We start from the raw sequence: 16,978 nt of genomic DNA on the forward strand, positions 1-16,978 counted from the left end.
AGTTTAATCTCAATGCCCTGTACCTTTTACTTAAATAATTATAGCCTGTGCTGCTACCTTACATCAATACGGGGGTAATCTGTGCTAAGAAATACTACACGCAGTTAAGAAATAGACACCAAGTGATAAAGACATGTATTAAAACCCTCCAAATGGCCTTATTTAATGGGAAGTCTGCCTGGTGATATCATACACCATATTAAGTTGATTAGTATGTAGCTTTAAAAGACAAAAATACAGATATTGCATGTAGCACTATATAAAGTGCTGCACGTAGAAAATAATGAGGTTAAAGTCATTGCAAGATTACAAAAAGCCAGTGATGAAAGTCACACAATTGATGTGTTGCTGCTTCTGCAGGAAATGCACATTTTAATTTTCTAGCCGTAGCGGCACAGAAGCCACCATACTTCCCTTCCTGTCATTTGCCACCATAATTCTATCAAAGCGACTGTTGCATGAATATGAGCCAGCAGTGTACCCAGGTGGCCAAGAAGGCCAACAGCATCCTGGCTGGTGTCAGAAATAGTGTGACCAGGAGGACTGGGGAAGCGATCATTCCCCTGTACTCAGCACTGGTGAGGCCGAACCTCAAGTACTGTGTTTAGTTTTGGGCCCCTCACTACAAGAAAAATATTGAGGTGCTGGAGCATGTCCAGAGAAGGGCAACGAAGCTGGTGAAGGGTCTGGAGCACAAGTTGTATGAGGAGTGGTTGAAAGAACTTGGGTTGTTTAGCTTGGAGAAAAGGAGGTTGAGGGGAGACCTTATTGCTCCCTACAACTGCCTGAAAGGAGGTCGTAGCCAGGTGGCTGTTGGTCTCTTCTCCCGAACAACACGTGATAAGACAAGAGGAAACAGCCTCAAGTTGCGCCAGGGGAGGTTTAGATTGGATATTAGGAAAAATCTTTTCACCGAAAGGGTTGTCAAACATTGGAACAAGCTCCCCAGGGAAGTGGTAGAGTCACCATCCCTGGAGCTATTGAAAAAACATGTAGACATGGTGCTTAGGGACATGGTTTAGTGGTTGGAGTTGGCAGTGCAGGGTTAACAGTTGGACTTGATGACCTTAAAGGTCTTTTCTACCCTAAACGATTGTGTGATTCAAGAGAGAACATTGCTTCCCTGCCATTTATTTGTACTCCATGTACAAATGCTGTCCTTGTGCAGCCACCCACTATAATGTGTTTATGACTAAGTCCTTGATTTTGCGTGCAGACTCCAACGCCTTCATCTTTGCTGAAGGTTTGCTGGGATCTGTTCCAGGATCACCCCTGATGAATGTTGAGGGGAGCCACTCAGATATCTTTTCCATCTATTGAAAAATAGCAGTATGAGGAAGGAAAGGTTTGTCAGCTCATTTTGTCTCCTTTAGATTTGAAGAGACTGTGAAATGTTTGCCTGTAAGTATGTATTTGCTTTTGAAATCGAGTGAACTGACTTTTTACTTTAGTGCCTTATATTTACTGTCTGTGAATTTTCTGTAACACTCAAACATTACCTGCATGGATCATCCATGAATAGCAATAACTGTTAATGTTGACTGAACACAAGGTTTAAGTGTTACATTTTACGGAAATATTTTGAATATGTATGTCTGTCTGTGTTACAGGAATCACCATCTGATGAACTGAAACAATGTCTTATGTCTTCTGTCAAGAGAGAAAAATCCTTTCTTAGTGTTAGTAGTTTCCTGTGAGGGGGAAAGATTTATTTAATGAATTAACTGGTAAACTTTACAACCAAATTTATGCAAGAATTTTGCCATGTTGTATATATAAGCAAGTAAATACCAAACTTTTTTTTTTGATCTAGATCGTAAATGTCCTTTCTGGTTCTGTCATAGGCAATGCTAGTTCTTTTCTGCAGCATAGTCCCCAAATCTTTTCCAGTCTGCATATAGGTAAGAAAGTTCATCTGTTGCTTCCCATAGAAGATGCTTTGCACCAAGATGAATTTGGAAATGCATCTTGTGCATTGAATGTCCTTCACTGTAAGGGCATCTCCTTCTTTTCTTCTATTTTATGGTTGTATAATATGACACAGCTACTGATTCTCTACTTTGGATATGGAATATATGACAACTGGGCTTTGTTTTTGGTTTTGTTTTGGGTTTTTTTGTGGTTGTAGATTTTTTCCCCCCCTTGCATTTGATTGTAATTCATTTCCTTCCAGCTATAAGCTTTAGAGAGAAATTAAAAACTTACTCAAATTCTTCCTTTTTTACTATATCTAGCAAACCCTGATTAAAATTTTTCCTTATAAGTTCATGTGTCATCTTTAATGAGTTCATATGATCTTCTCTAAAGAAAAATTGAATCTACGAATACCTTCATAGTATTAATAAGGTACTGGGGTATAGAAAAACACACACCTTTTATTACTGTTAAATATGTTCCTCTAAGGTACTCTCTGCTTTGCATATACATGTATTCTTACTTGTTACTGCCTTTTTAGAAGAATTTGTGGCTTTTTGACAGTTTATGAATGTGATGTGTAAGAGGTCAGGCTAAGTGACTTTAACAGTCCCTTTTGGCATCAGTGTCTCTGGTCTGACTATGAGTTGCTCTGGGATTGTCTTCAGGTAACTAATAAAGTAGCGTTACCCATTTACTTCCAGCCTTCAGTTTAGCTGGAAAACTTTTGAGGTAAATAGAACCAAACCTGGTGAAAAAAGACCAAAAGAATGAAGAAAATACATGATCCAAGGGTTTTACTAATAGTAAATGCTTTAACTTACTGCTCGATGAAACTTAGGGCTATTGGAAAGAGCATCTCTTAGAGCAACGATGTCTGCAGAAGGAAAACTAGAAAAATTTTTTCCTATGCATTCGCCTAGACTTGACGACGATTTCTCCTGTGAAATGCAATGCAGAGTTCGTCTTCTAGTGTCCCTTTCCTGGCAAGGAATGACTCCCTCAGCTGGCTATGTGAGCCGAAGTATTTTGCGTATATCAGTTCAATCTTTATTACAGTATATTACCAATGTAAGGATGCAGAGGCATAAATAAACCTATCATAATAACTGAATTAGAAATATTGGTCATCTTATTTGCTGTCCAAATGAAAAATATGACTTGTTTTAATCCTCCTGGCCACCAGAATTTTTACTACCATCTAATGAAGACATCAGAGTGCACTTCCATCACTGCCAATGGCACCATGAGCAATCACAGAATAAAGCACTACGTAGAGAGCTCTGTTTCTGTACCCATGCTGTTGAGGGAATTTTTTTCTAACTCAAAGAATGCAAAGCTAGGCAGGGTGCTTTTATAGCTGAAATTGCTCTGGGTTACAGGCAAAATACTCTGGATGTGAGTACGATGTAAGTGGTGTAGAATGTACTGCCCCTGTCAGTGTTGGGGTTGACTCATCAGTCAGAAGTTGCCCCGATATACTAAGTTTTTAAATATTTTAATGTTTCATTTAAACCCATATATTATTGAAATGATTCATTTAACACGTACAAAAGGTCACTAAAGTATAATTATAAAAGAAAAACCTATTTAAAGAAAAAAAAATCACGATTTTTGCACTTTTCAAAACATGTCAATTATATTGATTAATTATATATTAATTTAGCTAGTATCTCTAGTGCAAAAGTAAATCCTTCTGAATTAACGATCGAGATTAAGTGATGGTGCTGTGCCAGGTGAGCACAGGTTTAGGACCTGGTCTGAGGTGAGCCCTTCCCGGCTGGACACATGTGCCTGGGCCACTGCGACTGCCGCCCTTCTCCTCCCTCTCTGAGAACCTCTGCCCATGCCTCTGTCCGTCCAGCTGTCTCAGTGGCTGCTTAGTCCTGGCTTCTTTTGTGTGAGACTCAGGATTTTAGTAGGAATTACATTTTAAAATTGCTCCTTAGAAGATAATCATTTACTTCATGTTTATTTTACGTGACCTGTATTTTTTTTAAATAACCTGTATATGAAATTGTGGAATTGGTATTGTTTTCTTGGTATGTGACGTATATTCACTTTATTATATGATGGGATTGATGTTAATTGGACATACTGAATAGTTAAGTGTATGGGCACTATCTTATCAGGGAGACAGAACTTGACAACAGGATGAGTATCCTCTTAAAGCGGATGAATATTATATTACCTCTTCCGCAAGGATATAGGAAAGCCTGATGTGGTCTATACAATGTAGCTAATTACCATTTGGTAATTATTTGTCAGACTTTTTTATTGAATTTATAATGGTGTATGTACATTGTCTGATCAAATATGTAAAAAATATATTGTATAATGTTAGATGCCGCATCACTTTAACATTTAACTATGTTAGGTTGTGCTAGCATTGTTCTGCTTGTCCTCCCTCAGGTATGTGTATAACCAGCCCTCTATTTTACAAGCAAAAAATAAATGCAGTAGAATCTCAGATACTAATGAGAAGTAGTATCTAGAAACGCAGCACTTGGAAATAACTCTGGGCTAAAAGATTTCAAAGGCTTTTTGTCTTAAAAAGCTAGCATGTTAGAAAAAACAAAATGCAGGTTATTTATTACATTACTATTTTTTCCATTGCTTTGTGGTATTTCAAAAGAAGAGTGTTTAATGGGCTATAAGACTGCAGAAACATGGATGATAGCTTTTTGCCTGTTTTTTCATAGATAAAAAATAAAATTATGTTTCATAGGTACTCCTGCAATTATTGCTTATTTACTGAAAATAATTTATATATTTTTATTTGCAATATTTGTGTATACTCCCAATATTTTTCCTAGAGGTAGGAAGAACAGTGATTAAGTCCTGCAGGAAGAGCCAGAGCCAAGCTGTGCCAAACTTTCTCAGTGAAAAGTTTCAAATATTTTGAAAGTTACAGTTTTCTCCCAGCTGCTTTCCTTGCTGTAGGGAATGAGTAACCTGCTCTTGCCAAGAGCTAGGTACCTTTTTTTTTTTTTTTCAGTGAGAATTAAGGCACTTCTCTTTCCTCTCCTCTCATCTCCCCAAAGCACATATGACGTATGCCAAGCATGTCCTCATCACCAAGCACAGACTCACAGTGCTGATATTTCACTGCAGGGAGCTTGGAAGCTTTCTTCCTCTGCCCTTCTGCTGAGTAAGAAATGTGAAAAGTCTTTCGTAGAGTCATTGGTAGCAGGCCAAGGGTTCTTGGCCCAAACTAGGCATCTGCTTGGAACAAGACATCCATCCTCAAATGCAATAGCTATTTGCTTCCTAGGAAGCAGTTTCCTTCCTAGGAAACTCCATTTGTGGGTTCTGTTCTTGGAGGAGAAAAAGTGGAATACCTCTGTTGCCAGTGCAAGGCTGGGCCTTTAAAGCTGAGCCAATGCTTTTTTTGTCTAAGCTGAAAATAAGTGTTACAGTAACATAATGTTGTCACTGTTTATTTGGTTTCATATTTAAGGAAAATGCCACTGGAGAAGAGGGAATGTTTGTGCTCTGTGCAGGTGGAGTATGCGTGAGTTCGTATGGGACATAGAAATTTATATGCACATCTTAATTTAAGTAATAGAAATTGAGTAATCGGTCTTTAGATACATCATTGCATCACAGTATCTGTGACTTACAGTGTCCCGAGTACCAAATGCATTTTCAGAGTCCAAATGAACTGTCTCCAGAATAGATTTAGCCCAGAAAACTTAGCGTCTCTAAATGGAGCCTTGCTAAAAGGTACTGCTCCTGGAAAGGTGAGGGGCTAAAAAAGGGTGTTGAGAAACTGGATGCAAGTTTACAACTTATGCTACCCTTTTTTTCCTCTCTACATAGAGAAAATTGTCCAATACATTATGAAACCCTGGTTTTTGTATTGTGCATGTTTATACCTGTGGCATGGGTCCATTTTTAAAAATGTAGTGCGATTGTTTTAGTATAGAATACAAAGGATTCTTGACGTCTGACCTACAGTGATGGAGGAAGCTTCTACATTGTTCCTGTAGGCGGTTTTGATAGGAGACATGAGGCAATAAGAAAGTGCTGGACATTTTTTATTGTTAACATTCCTTTTTTTGTAGGCAATTAATGTTTTTATGCTGTCCTTTGCAGCCTCCCTGGCTCCGTCCTGTCAGCAGAATGGGCTGTGCCCATCCCTACAGGTGGTTACAGCCCTGTTGGCTGGATCCATATTTTCTAGCACTTGTGAGTCCAAAACCCTCTCACGTGAGCAGGGTAGCAACAGCTGAACATTGGAGCCTCTGTCGTCGCTGCTGGGTAGAGATTTTTAAAGAAAACCTACTTCCATAATTTTTTAAACTGTATTTCTCTAAGCCCTTTACTGTTTTGGAAAGCACAGATCCTGATGGACTTACTTACAAATACAGTAATTTACTTCTTTGTATGTGTAATATAAAACGCAAATATGTTTGCTCTGTGCAAAGCTATAATAATCAAAGGGCAGTATTTGAGGCTGTTTCCTATAATGGGTGAGGAGGAGATAGATAAAGCAGTTGTGCTAAGCCCCTGAATGGCAAAGTGCGGAAGCAACAGTGTAGGGCCAGTCCCCACAGCTATGTTTGTAGTATGCTGGGTAAGTTTAGATACAATATTGTATTGTTAGCCTAATAGTGAATTGTTTCAGTCATACAAACTGGATTCAGACAGTAGAAGTGGTGCACTCCACAGAACAGACCAGAGCAAAATAGGCTCTTAGTTCTGGCATTTGCTTAGTGTGTTTCACATTACACTGTAAAATTAAATGGATTTCTTTTATTGATCGTTCCCCCAGGCATTATTATAGTGAAAGGTAAGGTGTTAATGGTGTCATGGTAGGATTTGTTTTTCTCCCTTATCAGCTCATATTATAATATCAAGAGATACAGTGGATTCTGCATTTAAGTGTTTAAAGCAAGTCTGCATGCTTTTTGTAAAAGAAAACTGAACAGGAAATTATAGGTCTGGTGCTGGAATTGCAGGTCAAAATCCTGTAATCTGTGCTCTGAAAGAATTCAGCATAGAAGGCCATAATGGGCCCTTTCGGCCTTGAGATCTCTAAATCTACTGTGTAATGAATGCAGTTTATTCTATTTACATCAGTTCTGACTGTCCAGCCTTTATGTAGTTGAAATATATAATTTGGAAGACAAAACCCACTTCATGTACTGCAGATGAGTATGTGGAACTGCTAAGTAGCTTCCCTGCAGTGACTTCAGTGGCAACCTGTAAACTAGAATAAAGTTTGTGTTTAGAACTAGTAAAAGTGATCTGCATTTGTAAAAAATTGGAACATTTCTGTCTATGTTCCAATTTGGTACATGAAGGTTTTTTTAATTGCACAGAAAATGAAAATTATAGAACAAAATCTGTTTGACAAATTCAGCATCAAGAAAAATGTTTAATAAAGATGACAAAAATGAAGAAATTTAAGATCTCTCATTTAGCAAGGTATTTCATATTCTTGCAAAACAAAATATTTAAGTTTGAAAATATGGATGTTCTGCCAAAGGCACAGTTACACCAAAACGAATTTCATTCCTCTTAATATTTGTGGATCAGCCCTTCTTACATGCCCTGTAATACATCCTTGGTAACGGAGTAGAGGAGAAAAAGCAAGGATGTTTCTGTTCAGGGTTTCCTCATGACATAATGGTGCTTATTCTGGATCCATTTATTTTAATAATTACAAATTATAAGCACTGGGTATATATTTTTCATTTTTCATCCTCTAGCTTATTCAGTCCTTCCAGCTATTTTCCTGGTTTTTTGGGGTGCAAAAATAAAAATAATCTCTAAAGAAGTGTATTAAACTTTTAATAGAATAATTTCTAGATGTCTAAAGCAGTTATTGAACAAGTATAGATTTACTAATGAAGTTAGCATGTCAATGAAAAAATGACACTTTTACTTAGGGAAAACCAGAAACTAATAAAATCAGTAACAATGTTAATCTGAAAGAGGAGCATAATTCAAATGGAAAATAAAAGGTGAATTGCTTGAATTATCAGAAGTAGGTAAGCAGTTTAATTCCTTGGAATAATCAGTAGGATAAATTTGGAACCATAATTTAAATATTTATTCTTTGAAACTAATGTATGACTAAAGTATGGAGAAAAGTTCTATTGTTTCACTTGCACATCACACCTGGAGCAGATCTGTGCTCCTCCTTTTGTGGGTAACACGCAGTCAAATTACCACCAGATGTTCACGCTGTTAAAGAACAGTTGTTGGCTTGTCAAGAGTGCCATTGTTCAACCTTTCCTTGGTTTTCTTCTTTTTGTAATATTGCCATTCAGCTACATTTTATTTTAAATTAATTGCATGGATGAGCTGCACGAAATGTCCCTAACTAACATGTCAACTTTGTAATTTTGAAGGAAGTAAAGCACATGAAGATAATGTTAAGATAGAAACTTAACTGCTTGTGTCTCTTTCCCTTTGGATCTAAGACTTCATCTTTGAGCCAAATAAAATCTGTTGGTGAGTGCTCCAGAATATAATCACAATCCTTTCCAGGCCAGTATGAGGGGCTTTAGTTGATCTCTTTCTATCAGAAGGTTGTTTGTTTGAGTTTGAGCTTTAGGTCTGAGTTTTCTGTTTGCATCCTGAGGATTAGACTGTTTCCTAGGTCATTTCATCCTCCAGACCCACTTCCTACTTCTATGGAGCTTGCACTGAGTGTGCCATGTAGGACAGACCCACTGGATCAAGATAAGCACTGTCCTGCTGATCCAACACAGTCACTGGCACTGCCTGTCTCATTCCCCACGCTTCAGCAGACCACTGGAATTATGTGTACAGACTAGACAATGATATCCCAAACAAATGAATGCCAAAGGAAATTCTGCCAGTGTTTTCAAATGTTGGTGCCAAATCTGTGTTTCCATATCTATGTTGATTAGAGACCTACACACTCACAATTTAATTTTCAAATTAGCTAGCATGGGTGTTTCCCAGGAACTCCAGTGGTATGGTAGGCAATAAACACAAGACCTCTTAAGTGCTTTCATTTCATAAGTTAAATTAAGATACACAGGAGTTACTTCTTTTGGGCAAAAATTTTAATGGCACGTGTGACTTCGGAATGTCTAATTTCTATTCAAAGTCCAGATGACTGATCCGTAGAAATAATTTAATATAGGCTTATATTTTAGTTTCATAAAACGTTACAAATAAAATCATAAAACAGTGCATTGATGTGATTTATATATTACTGGTTGCATGATAATTCTCAAGAGCTAATGATCTTCATTTAATCAACATGTTTTTCTCGTAAATCAGAATGAGACACCTGCTATTTTGGAATGAGCAGGTTAAATAATTAAGTGTGAACAAAAAATTGTCTATCCTTGTTTATTTTTATAATAACTTAGAATATTTTGTTTATCCTTTGGTAGTATAAAATAAAAAAGACAAGTCCTGTCAATTGTGTAGTTCTGTGACATTTAGCTGCACCTGCTAAATTGTGGGTCCACTGCACTGTGAAGCAAAACTCTCATTAACTCCAGTACAGTCAGGATTTTAACAAAGATGTCTAAATTCTAGCAAAGCTGTTGGATTCAGTGCAATGAAAGTAAAGCGCATGGTAAATATCTCACTGAAAAGAGCTGAGAGTAAATGCAGTAGTGGCTTACTGAATTTTTTGTACCTACTGCCATAATGATGAATATTTATTAAAATAAGAAGCATTTCTGTTGCCCACAGGTACTTTAAGTTACTATTCAGCATCATATTTTAAAAATTAATTTCATTCTCAGTGGCAGTAAATTGATAGCTGTGAAATACATCTTATTGTTATCTATAAGTCAGAATTTCAGAGTAGATTTAAACTAATGTAAGATCACAAACTCTTACCTTTTGCTACTCAATAGTTAGCAGATATTCACTCTCAGACCTACACACAAAGTAATAAAAAATAGAGAGGATTGTTTTTCACAGGTAATTAGTAATCCCTTCTGCTGCATGTTCCACATCTCAAATGGTGTACATTATCACCATCCAGTTGATGATGATATAACTATTTCTGGAGTTAGAGGCTCAAACTTTGAGCTGTGGAGATCCCTTGTTCACTCCTAGCCAAATCAGCATCTATGTTGACAAGCGTTTACACTGAGTGGCAGTGTTTGTGGCACTGGAGGAGGCTTGCATCCACATCTGCAGAGCCTCAAGAAAGAGACCGTGTGTATGTAAAGGAACCATCTCTATTTTTGTTATTAATATTTTTTCCTATTAGTAAACAAATCCAAAACATTTTTGTCTTTTGAATAATTTCCTAGTTTTGATGAGGACTGAAGATTCAATACCATTTGTGAAACGGAGATGCACTCTGTGGTGTACTAGTCATTGAAAAGGCAGTAGAGAGCCATTCAAATTAGGCTGGGTTGATTTAAATGTTCTCCTGGTTGTTGAATATTATGACACACTCCAGCGGATAATCAACATGATTTTCATTTTTAGATTATTCTCTTCCTGTATTGACTATGGGCCATGGTTCAAGACAGTCAACCCATTTATTACAGAGGAGAGTTTGCTTGTGTAATGGCTAATGAGGTAATTTTTGTGTGTGCGTGATGCAGTGTTATAAGAGCAATGCCAGGCGTGGTAAATTTGGTGATTGTTGTCTTCATTACGGTAGAAAGCTTATTCTGAAGAAGTGAATAGTCATTAAAAATTAAGGAAAATGGAGCACTGAATGGGAACGTTATTTGCCACCATTATACTCTGAAAATTGGTATTTAATGGGATTGATATGAATTTTTTCTTTTGGGACATAATATAGTGTCTTCTGATTTCATTGACTAACGTTGGAGAATTATGATACATTGGTAGAAGGTTCATCCTGAATGAAACGTATGGTAAGATCTGGGCAAAGTTAATTTGATAGTATACATTTATTTGTTTCACCTTTCAAGTGCCTGTGAATACTCATTTTTCACAGTACTATCTGCAAGTTTCTTCAGTGGCAAATCATCTGACTCTAGACTATCCTTGCTCTCTTAGGATTTAGATACTACATTGCATAATCACATTGTGGTGGGTTGAGCCTGACTGGGGCCAGGTGCCCACCAGAGCCGCTCTCTCACTCCCCTCATTCACTAGACAGGGGAGAAAAGGCATAACGAAATGCTTGCAGGTCGAGATAAGGACAGGGAGAGATCACTCACTAATTGTTGTCACGAGCAAAACAGACCAAACTTAGAGAGGGAATTCATCTAATTTATTACTAGGCAAAACAGAGTAGAGGAATGAGAAAATAAAATCAACTCTTAAAACACTTCCCCCCACCCCTCCCATCTTCCCGGGCTCAACTTCACTCCCGGCTTCAACCTTCCCCCCCTCAGCGGCACAGGGGGACGGGGAATGGGGGTTACGGTCAGTTCATCTCACGGTGTTTCTGCTGCTTCTTCATCCTCAGGGGGAGGACTCCTCTCATCGTTCCCCTGCTCCAGCATGGAGTCCCTCTCACGGGGTGCAGACCTTCAGGAGCAAACTGCTCCAGCGTGGGGTCCCCCATGGGGTCACAAGTCCTGCCAGCAAACCTGCCCTGGCGTGGGCTCCCCTCTTCACGGGTCCACCGGTCCGGCCTGGAACTTGCTCCAGCGTGGGCTTCCCACGGGCCGCAGCCTCCTTCAGGTGTCTCCACCTGCTCCGGCGTGGGGTCCTCCACGGGCTGCAGGTGGAATCGCTACACCCCCTCATCCTTCCTCCATGGGCTGCAGGGGGACAGCCTGCTTCACCATGGCCTTCACCACGGGCTGCAGGGGGATCTCTGCTCCGGCGCCTGGAGCTCCTCCTCCCCCTCCATCTGCACTGACCTTGGTGTCTGCAGAGTTTCTTACATCTTCTCACTCCTCTCTCCGGCTGCAAAAGCTCCCTCCCTCCAAGTGTTTTTCTACTTCTTAAATATGTTATCACAGAGGCGCTGATTGGCTTGGCCTTGGCCAGCGGCGGGCCCGTCTTAGAGCCGGCTGGCATTGGCTCTATCAGACACAGGGGGAGCTTCTAGCAGCTTCTCACAGAAGCCACCCCTGTAGCCCCCCCGCCACCAAAACCTTGCCACGCAAACCCAACACACACATGCTCTGTGTCCTCTATTTTGATTATAATTTCTTCAAGATGAATTTTACTACAGCCTGTACAATTTCCATGTACTGCAGAAATTAGCTGGGGAACAGTAATAAGCATCAGCATTGTCAGTGTAAACCTGGAAATCCTACACTGTGACCTTGTTTGCCCTTGACGTCCTCTGCTGGGAGTGCCAGATTCTCAAGGGCTACATGACGCAGCTTGTTAAGGACAGCTTCGATATTATACTTGTGATCTTTTCACTGCAAGCCCACAGCCTGGGTGTGATGGTAGGCACTGAGCCACCAGCTCTGGCTGAATCAGCTTGCTGTGGACAAAAGGGGGTGAGCAAACTGCGGCCCTGCGGCTGCTCCAGAGATCGGTCTTTTACTGTGGTATGTACATAGCCATTGAATTTTAATTTTCTCACTTGTTGGGCTTGCCAGTGAAACGCCAAGTGCATCTAGAGCACCACAGAAGTGGGAGTGATGGTGTGCCCTCAGGAGTGTTTGAGGCACAGGAAGTTCACATTTCCATTGCAGGTTGAAATACCCAGTTTTATTTGAGAATTATGATTATATAGGAGCAGAGAAGCATATAAACCTTCCTTGAAATCATTGCATCTTTTCCGAACTACAGTCTTGCCTATTCAGTAATCTGTGTGAAATCCAGCCTGGGCCATGCTGCCCACTCCAAAGCAGAGCTGTCTGCGTCCCGTCTGGCTTGTCCTCTTGACAGTCTCAGCAGAAAGGTGAACTCCCGAGGCTGTCACAGAAGTGCTGCTGTATTGAGATACCTTATTATGTCTCTGAGGAAGAGGCTGGGATATAATGTGTGACTGAGAATGACAATTTGTTCCCTAATTTTCTCAATAGTCCAGGGACATGTACATTATTTGGGCAACAGCTGGCTGAGTCCATTGCCAAGCTGGCTCAGTAATGGTCCTTGGTGCAATGCAAGAAAGCAACCAGAGATTTTTTTTTTTTTATTATTCCTGACCAAAAATGTTTCCACATATCTAGGAATGCTGTGCAGTTTTGTGGGAAATTTAGGAAAAGGAGGAATGTCCTGTGCTGGCAGAATTACATCTGTGACAATATATGATGTTTCACCATCACTGCGCAATGTGGGGTGAGAAAATGAAAGTGCTGGTATAACTTCCCTACTCTTCCTCTTTAAAGTTTTTAACATCTTAAGTACAGTACATTTGCTAATTTGAAGTCCCTATTTTTTTAATTTTTTTTTTTTTTTTTACAGAGAGAACAGCTAAATGAAAGTGTAGGTACCAGAAGGTATCCAGGAGTCATAACCTGGTGGACTTTACTGGAGTTGTGTGGCACGCGAGTAGTGTAGTCTATTACGAAGGCGCTCTCTGTCTGCTGTGAATGCTGCCCCTTCCCCTCCTCTCTCTATTGCTGCTGATTTACTGTTATTTGCATTTCAAACAAATTGGAATGGACTAATAGAGTCAATTCTATTATCCTAGCTTTTAACACCACGAAATTGTGTTTAGTACTTTGCTCTAGGAGGGGAAGTGAATATCCTTAACATTTTTCTCCCAGTAATGACAGAAATACAGGTGGAGATTTCTGCATTAAAAAAAGTGGAATCGGGAAAGTGTGAGGAGGAATGGGAAAAATAGTCAAATCTTGTGCTTTAGTCCATCAACTGATTGTTTTTTGGCTTAGATAACTGCTTTCCCTTTATGCTAGTACACACTTAGATCTTTGCCTTTTCATTTATTTTTATTCATTTGCTTTGTAGTACTTTGTCCAGTTGTGTTCTAAAAGTGAAGGAGACTTCTACTGCTTCTGATAGGAGATTAATTATGGCATAACACCTATTATCTTTCAACTTTTTGTAATTGTTAGACAGCTCCTTAAATAAGTTAACATCTTGCTGTCACGTGGTGTATTGACCGTTTCAGAAAGCTGTAGCTCAGCTATAGCTGTGTTACTCTGAGTGCCCTTGAAATGGAGAAAATGAGACAGACCCTGCTGGGGCAGCCTGGACCTGGGAAGTCTGAGCGAGCAGATCTACGTAGAGGTGCTGTGCTCACTCCCAAGCAGAGTGCCAGAGTAGTAGAAGGGAACTGCAGGAAAATTTCTCCATCCAATAAGACTGGAGAAGAAATAGCTCCAGCAAGCTATTTCTGCTATCTGCCATGGCTGGCAGGAACAAAGCCCTCAAGGGGCTGAAATTTAAGTTACCAGTTAATAAATTAGTAAATTTATAGGAAAAACTTGGAAATTTCTAAATTAGAACAGCTTTGTGTTATCATGGCAGTACATAGAAGAAGGATCTATTTTTCAAAAACCTAGGTGTGATGGTTAGATGACTTGGTATGATATCTGACGACAAGATTAGGAAAAGAGTTATCGTTAGGAAAATTAGAAAAAGAGTTATTAGGAAAATTGGTTATGGATGGAGATTTGAAGTTTCCAGACCAATCCAGCACTCCTGGTAACTTTATTCTGGAGTTGAAGAAGGTAGGAGGATAGGTTTTGTGAAAATGCTTGCACTCCCAGTTTGTGCTAGTCACCCCTTTCTGCACAAATATACAACATGCAATAAACATAATTTAAAAAAAATCCAGGTTGGTTTTATTAGGCTGATTAATCCATCAATATCAGCATAACAGTCGAGATCTGCTCTCTCAGGCTCTATCTTCATGTTAATGTAGCTCAGTGTAATATCTGCGAAGTCCACCTTGTGAGCAGAGCTGATAGGCTTGTGTCCGGCAGGATGCTGCTGTGACTGTGCTGCTTCCATTTCTGTAGCTGCTGTGCCATAAGATCTCCACCTGGTCTCTGGTTAGTTTGTGTTGGGCATTAGGAGGGAAAAGGAATTAGACCACCTGTGGAAGTCAGAATGTACAGGAATTACCTGTGTCTACAACTTTGCAAGCCATTTTGAACAGGGAACCTTCTATATAATGAAGGATTGTCTAGAAGAGTCACAGTTTATATTATAAAACTAGTGCATAATAAATGTTTTCTTGAAAGCACTACTAATGAGAGCCTAAACTTTTAGAAAGGCAGTGGAAATCTTGCTCAGCTGACATGTGACTTATCTTGCATAGTGAAATTTGGTCTGTATCTGTAATATCTTTGTAAATGACTATTTTATTTAATTAACAAACACTTAATTAGACAAAGATTTGTCTAGCATCTCCTGTTCATTAAATCAGAAAGCATTCTCTATTTTAATTAGCATGACATTTTCTATAATCAATTTAATGAAATGCCATCTGCAGTTCTAATATACTGTGTACAGCAAAGGCTGATTGACATGTGTTGACAGCAAGATATCAACCTTCTCTTATGATTGTATTTTTAAAAAAATGTAAAATATAAGGAAAAGGAGGACTCTGACTTGCTAATGCTGCTGTTTGTGCTGCAAAGCAGAATTTTATTTAAACAACCCAAAATTTAGTAAATATTTTCAATGGGAAAACAAGTATTTACAATCTTCTGCTTAACACTACCACTAGTTTCAAAAGACTGCCCTCAGGCCTCCTTATTCTAGCTACTGTGGAGCAGATTTTCAGCATTGCTTGGATGTCTCTCCTCTTTCCTTCACTTTTTAGATGCTACTTATGCTTTCAAGACTGTTTGACAGATTGCCTTAATATCTGATGGTTTCTATGCACAAAACTGCCCGAGTACGGACGCTGCTTTATCCCCAGCAAACTCTGTGGACCCTGCCCTCCCTCGTCAGCCGGGCCTCTCCGGCTGAGCGAAGGGCAGGCTCTGCTGAAGGCATGGGAGGATGTATCTGCTCCTCTTGCTATGGGACTCGCTGGATAGGGGGAAGCCCCAGGTTTGGGTCCCAGTTCTGTAGTATCATGAGAACAGAGAAAACAGAGTGGACAAAAGCCCATCAGATTTCTTTAAAGCTCGTTGTAAGTGAGGGGAGGTTAGGATGTGAATACTTGAGAATGTCAGTGCCTCGTACTTCTGGGCTCCTTTAGGTAACTAGCTTAGGCTAAGATTTACAGTGCTATGTACAAATTAGCCAGCAATTAGCTGTCTATGCTCTGCGTACCTTCTTTATAAATAATTTTTCTCTTCAAACTATTCAATATCAGTATTAGTAAATTCTAAAATACTATTGAGCCAGGTCCTAGCAAGTTGAGCTTGGCATGTCTCCACTGAAATTGATGGATACACACAAGTTTATCTCAGGAGTTACCATGAAATAAACCTTATTATCAACAAATAGTCCAAATTTAGCAAATATTCTACCAAAGTATGTTTGTTTGGCAAACAAAACTTAACAGTAACATTAACAGTACTGTGAATTTAGTAGGAAGTAGGTTTGGGTTGGTTTGGTTTTTTTTCCCCCCAAAAGAACTACTATTGATTCTGTTACTCGTCACTATTAGGACCTGCAGAGATTATTCAAGTTAATCTCAGTGAACATGGTGGAAATGTAGATTTACAAGCTAGGCAGCTTTTAGTTTTATCATAAGCTTCGATTGCTGTGATGACTATTAAAGGCTAGAGGAAAAACACAATGTGTATTCACAGGTTAAAATTCACAACTTAAAAACTGACTGGTACCATCACAACTATCGATGAAGCACGCACAGAATATTTCAAGGCTTGCGTTCAGGAATCTCCTAACTCCTGTGGATTTAGTGAGCCTAAGCTGCCTCTTTAAGGTGTCATAAATTCTCAGAGTCCATGCAGGGCAGGGTTCCTGCTTTTATGCTTTATCAGGGAATCCCCACTTGTTCTTGAAGCTGTTGGATCTTTCCAAGTACAAAACTGCTGACTCTTAGTACTTTGTTAACTGGTCATGTCTCATACCGCTATTGGTCTGGGACCTCTTGTATTATCCCAGGTTGAGAGACCTACAGAAATGACAAAACGTTTCACATCACCCTTGTTCATTCACTTACATGACATGACTAGCTTTCTCTTGATGCTTACAGCTGAAATATGCGGTTAATAACCACGTCAATAGGTTAAGGCACACAAGGAGTCTCTTGGAGTGACTCGGGGCAGGG

The 16,978-nt window shown here is 39.4% G+C and overlaps 1 protein-coding gene across 2 annotated transcripts in view; it reads left to right on the top strand.

The window, feature by feature from the left end:
* Positions 1-16,978, top strand: part of DPP10 (dipeptidyl peptidase like 10) — a 296,279-nt gene that overhangs the window by 118,148 nt on the left and 161,153 nt on the right. Inside the window, exon 1 of one of the 2 annotated variants that reach the window (XM_054830627.1) lies at positions 1,351-1,401. The exons of the other annotated variant lie outside the window; for it this stretch is intronic. Coding sequence (XP_054686602.1) covers positions 1,392-1,401 — 10 coding nt within the window. The 5' untranslated portion in view covers positions 1,351-1,391. Of the gene's footprint in view, positions 1-1,350; positions 1,402-16,978 lie in introns of those variants that run through there. 2 annotated transcript variants of the gene reach the window in all.

This window comes from Grus americana, chromosome 6, assembly GCF_028858705.1.
Source record: "Grus americana isolate bGruAme1 chromosome 6, bGruAme1.mat, whole genome shotgun sequence".
Taxonomy (NCBI): Eukaryota; Metazoa; Chordata; class Aves; order Gruiformes; family Gruidae; genus Grus; species Grus americana.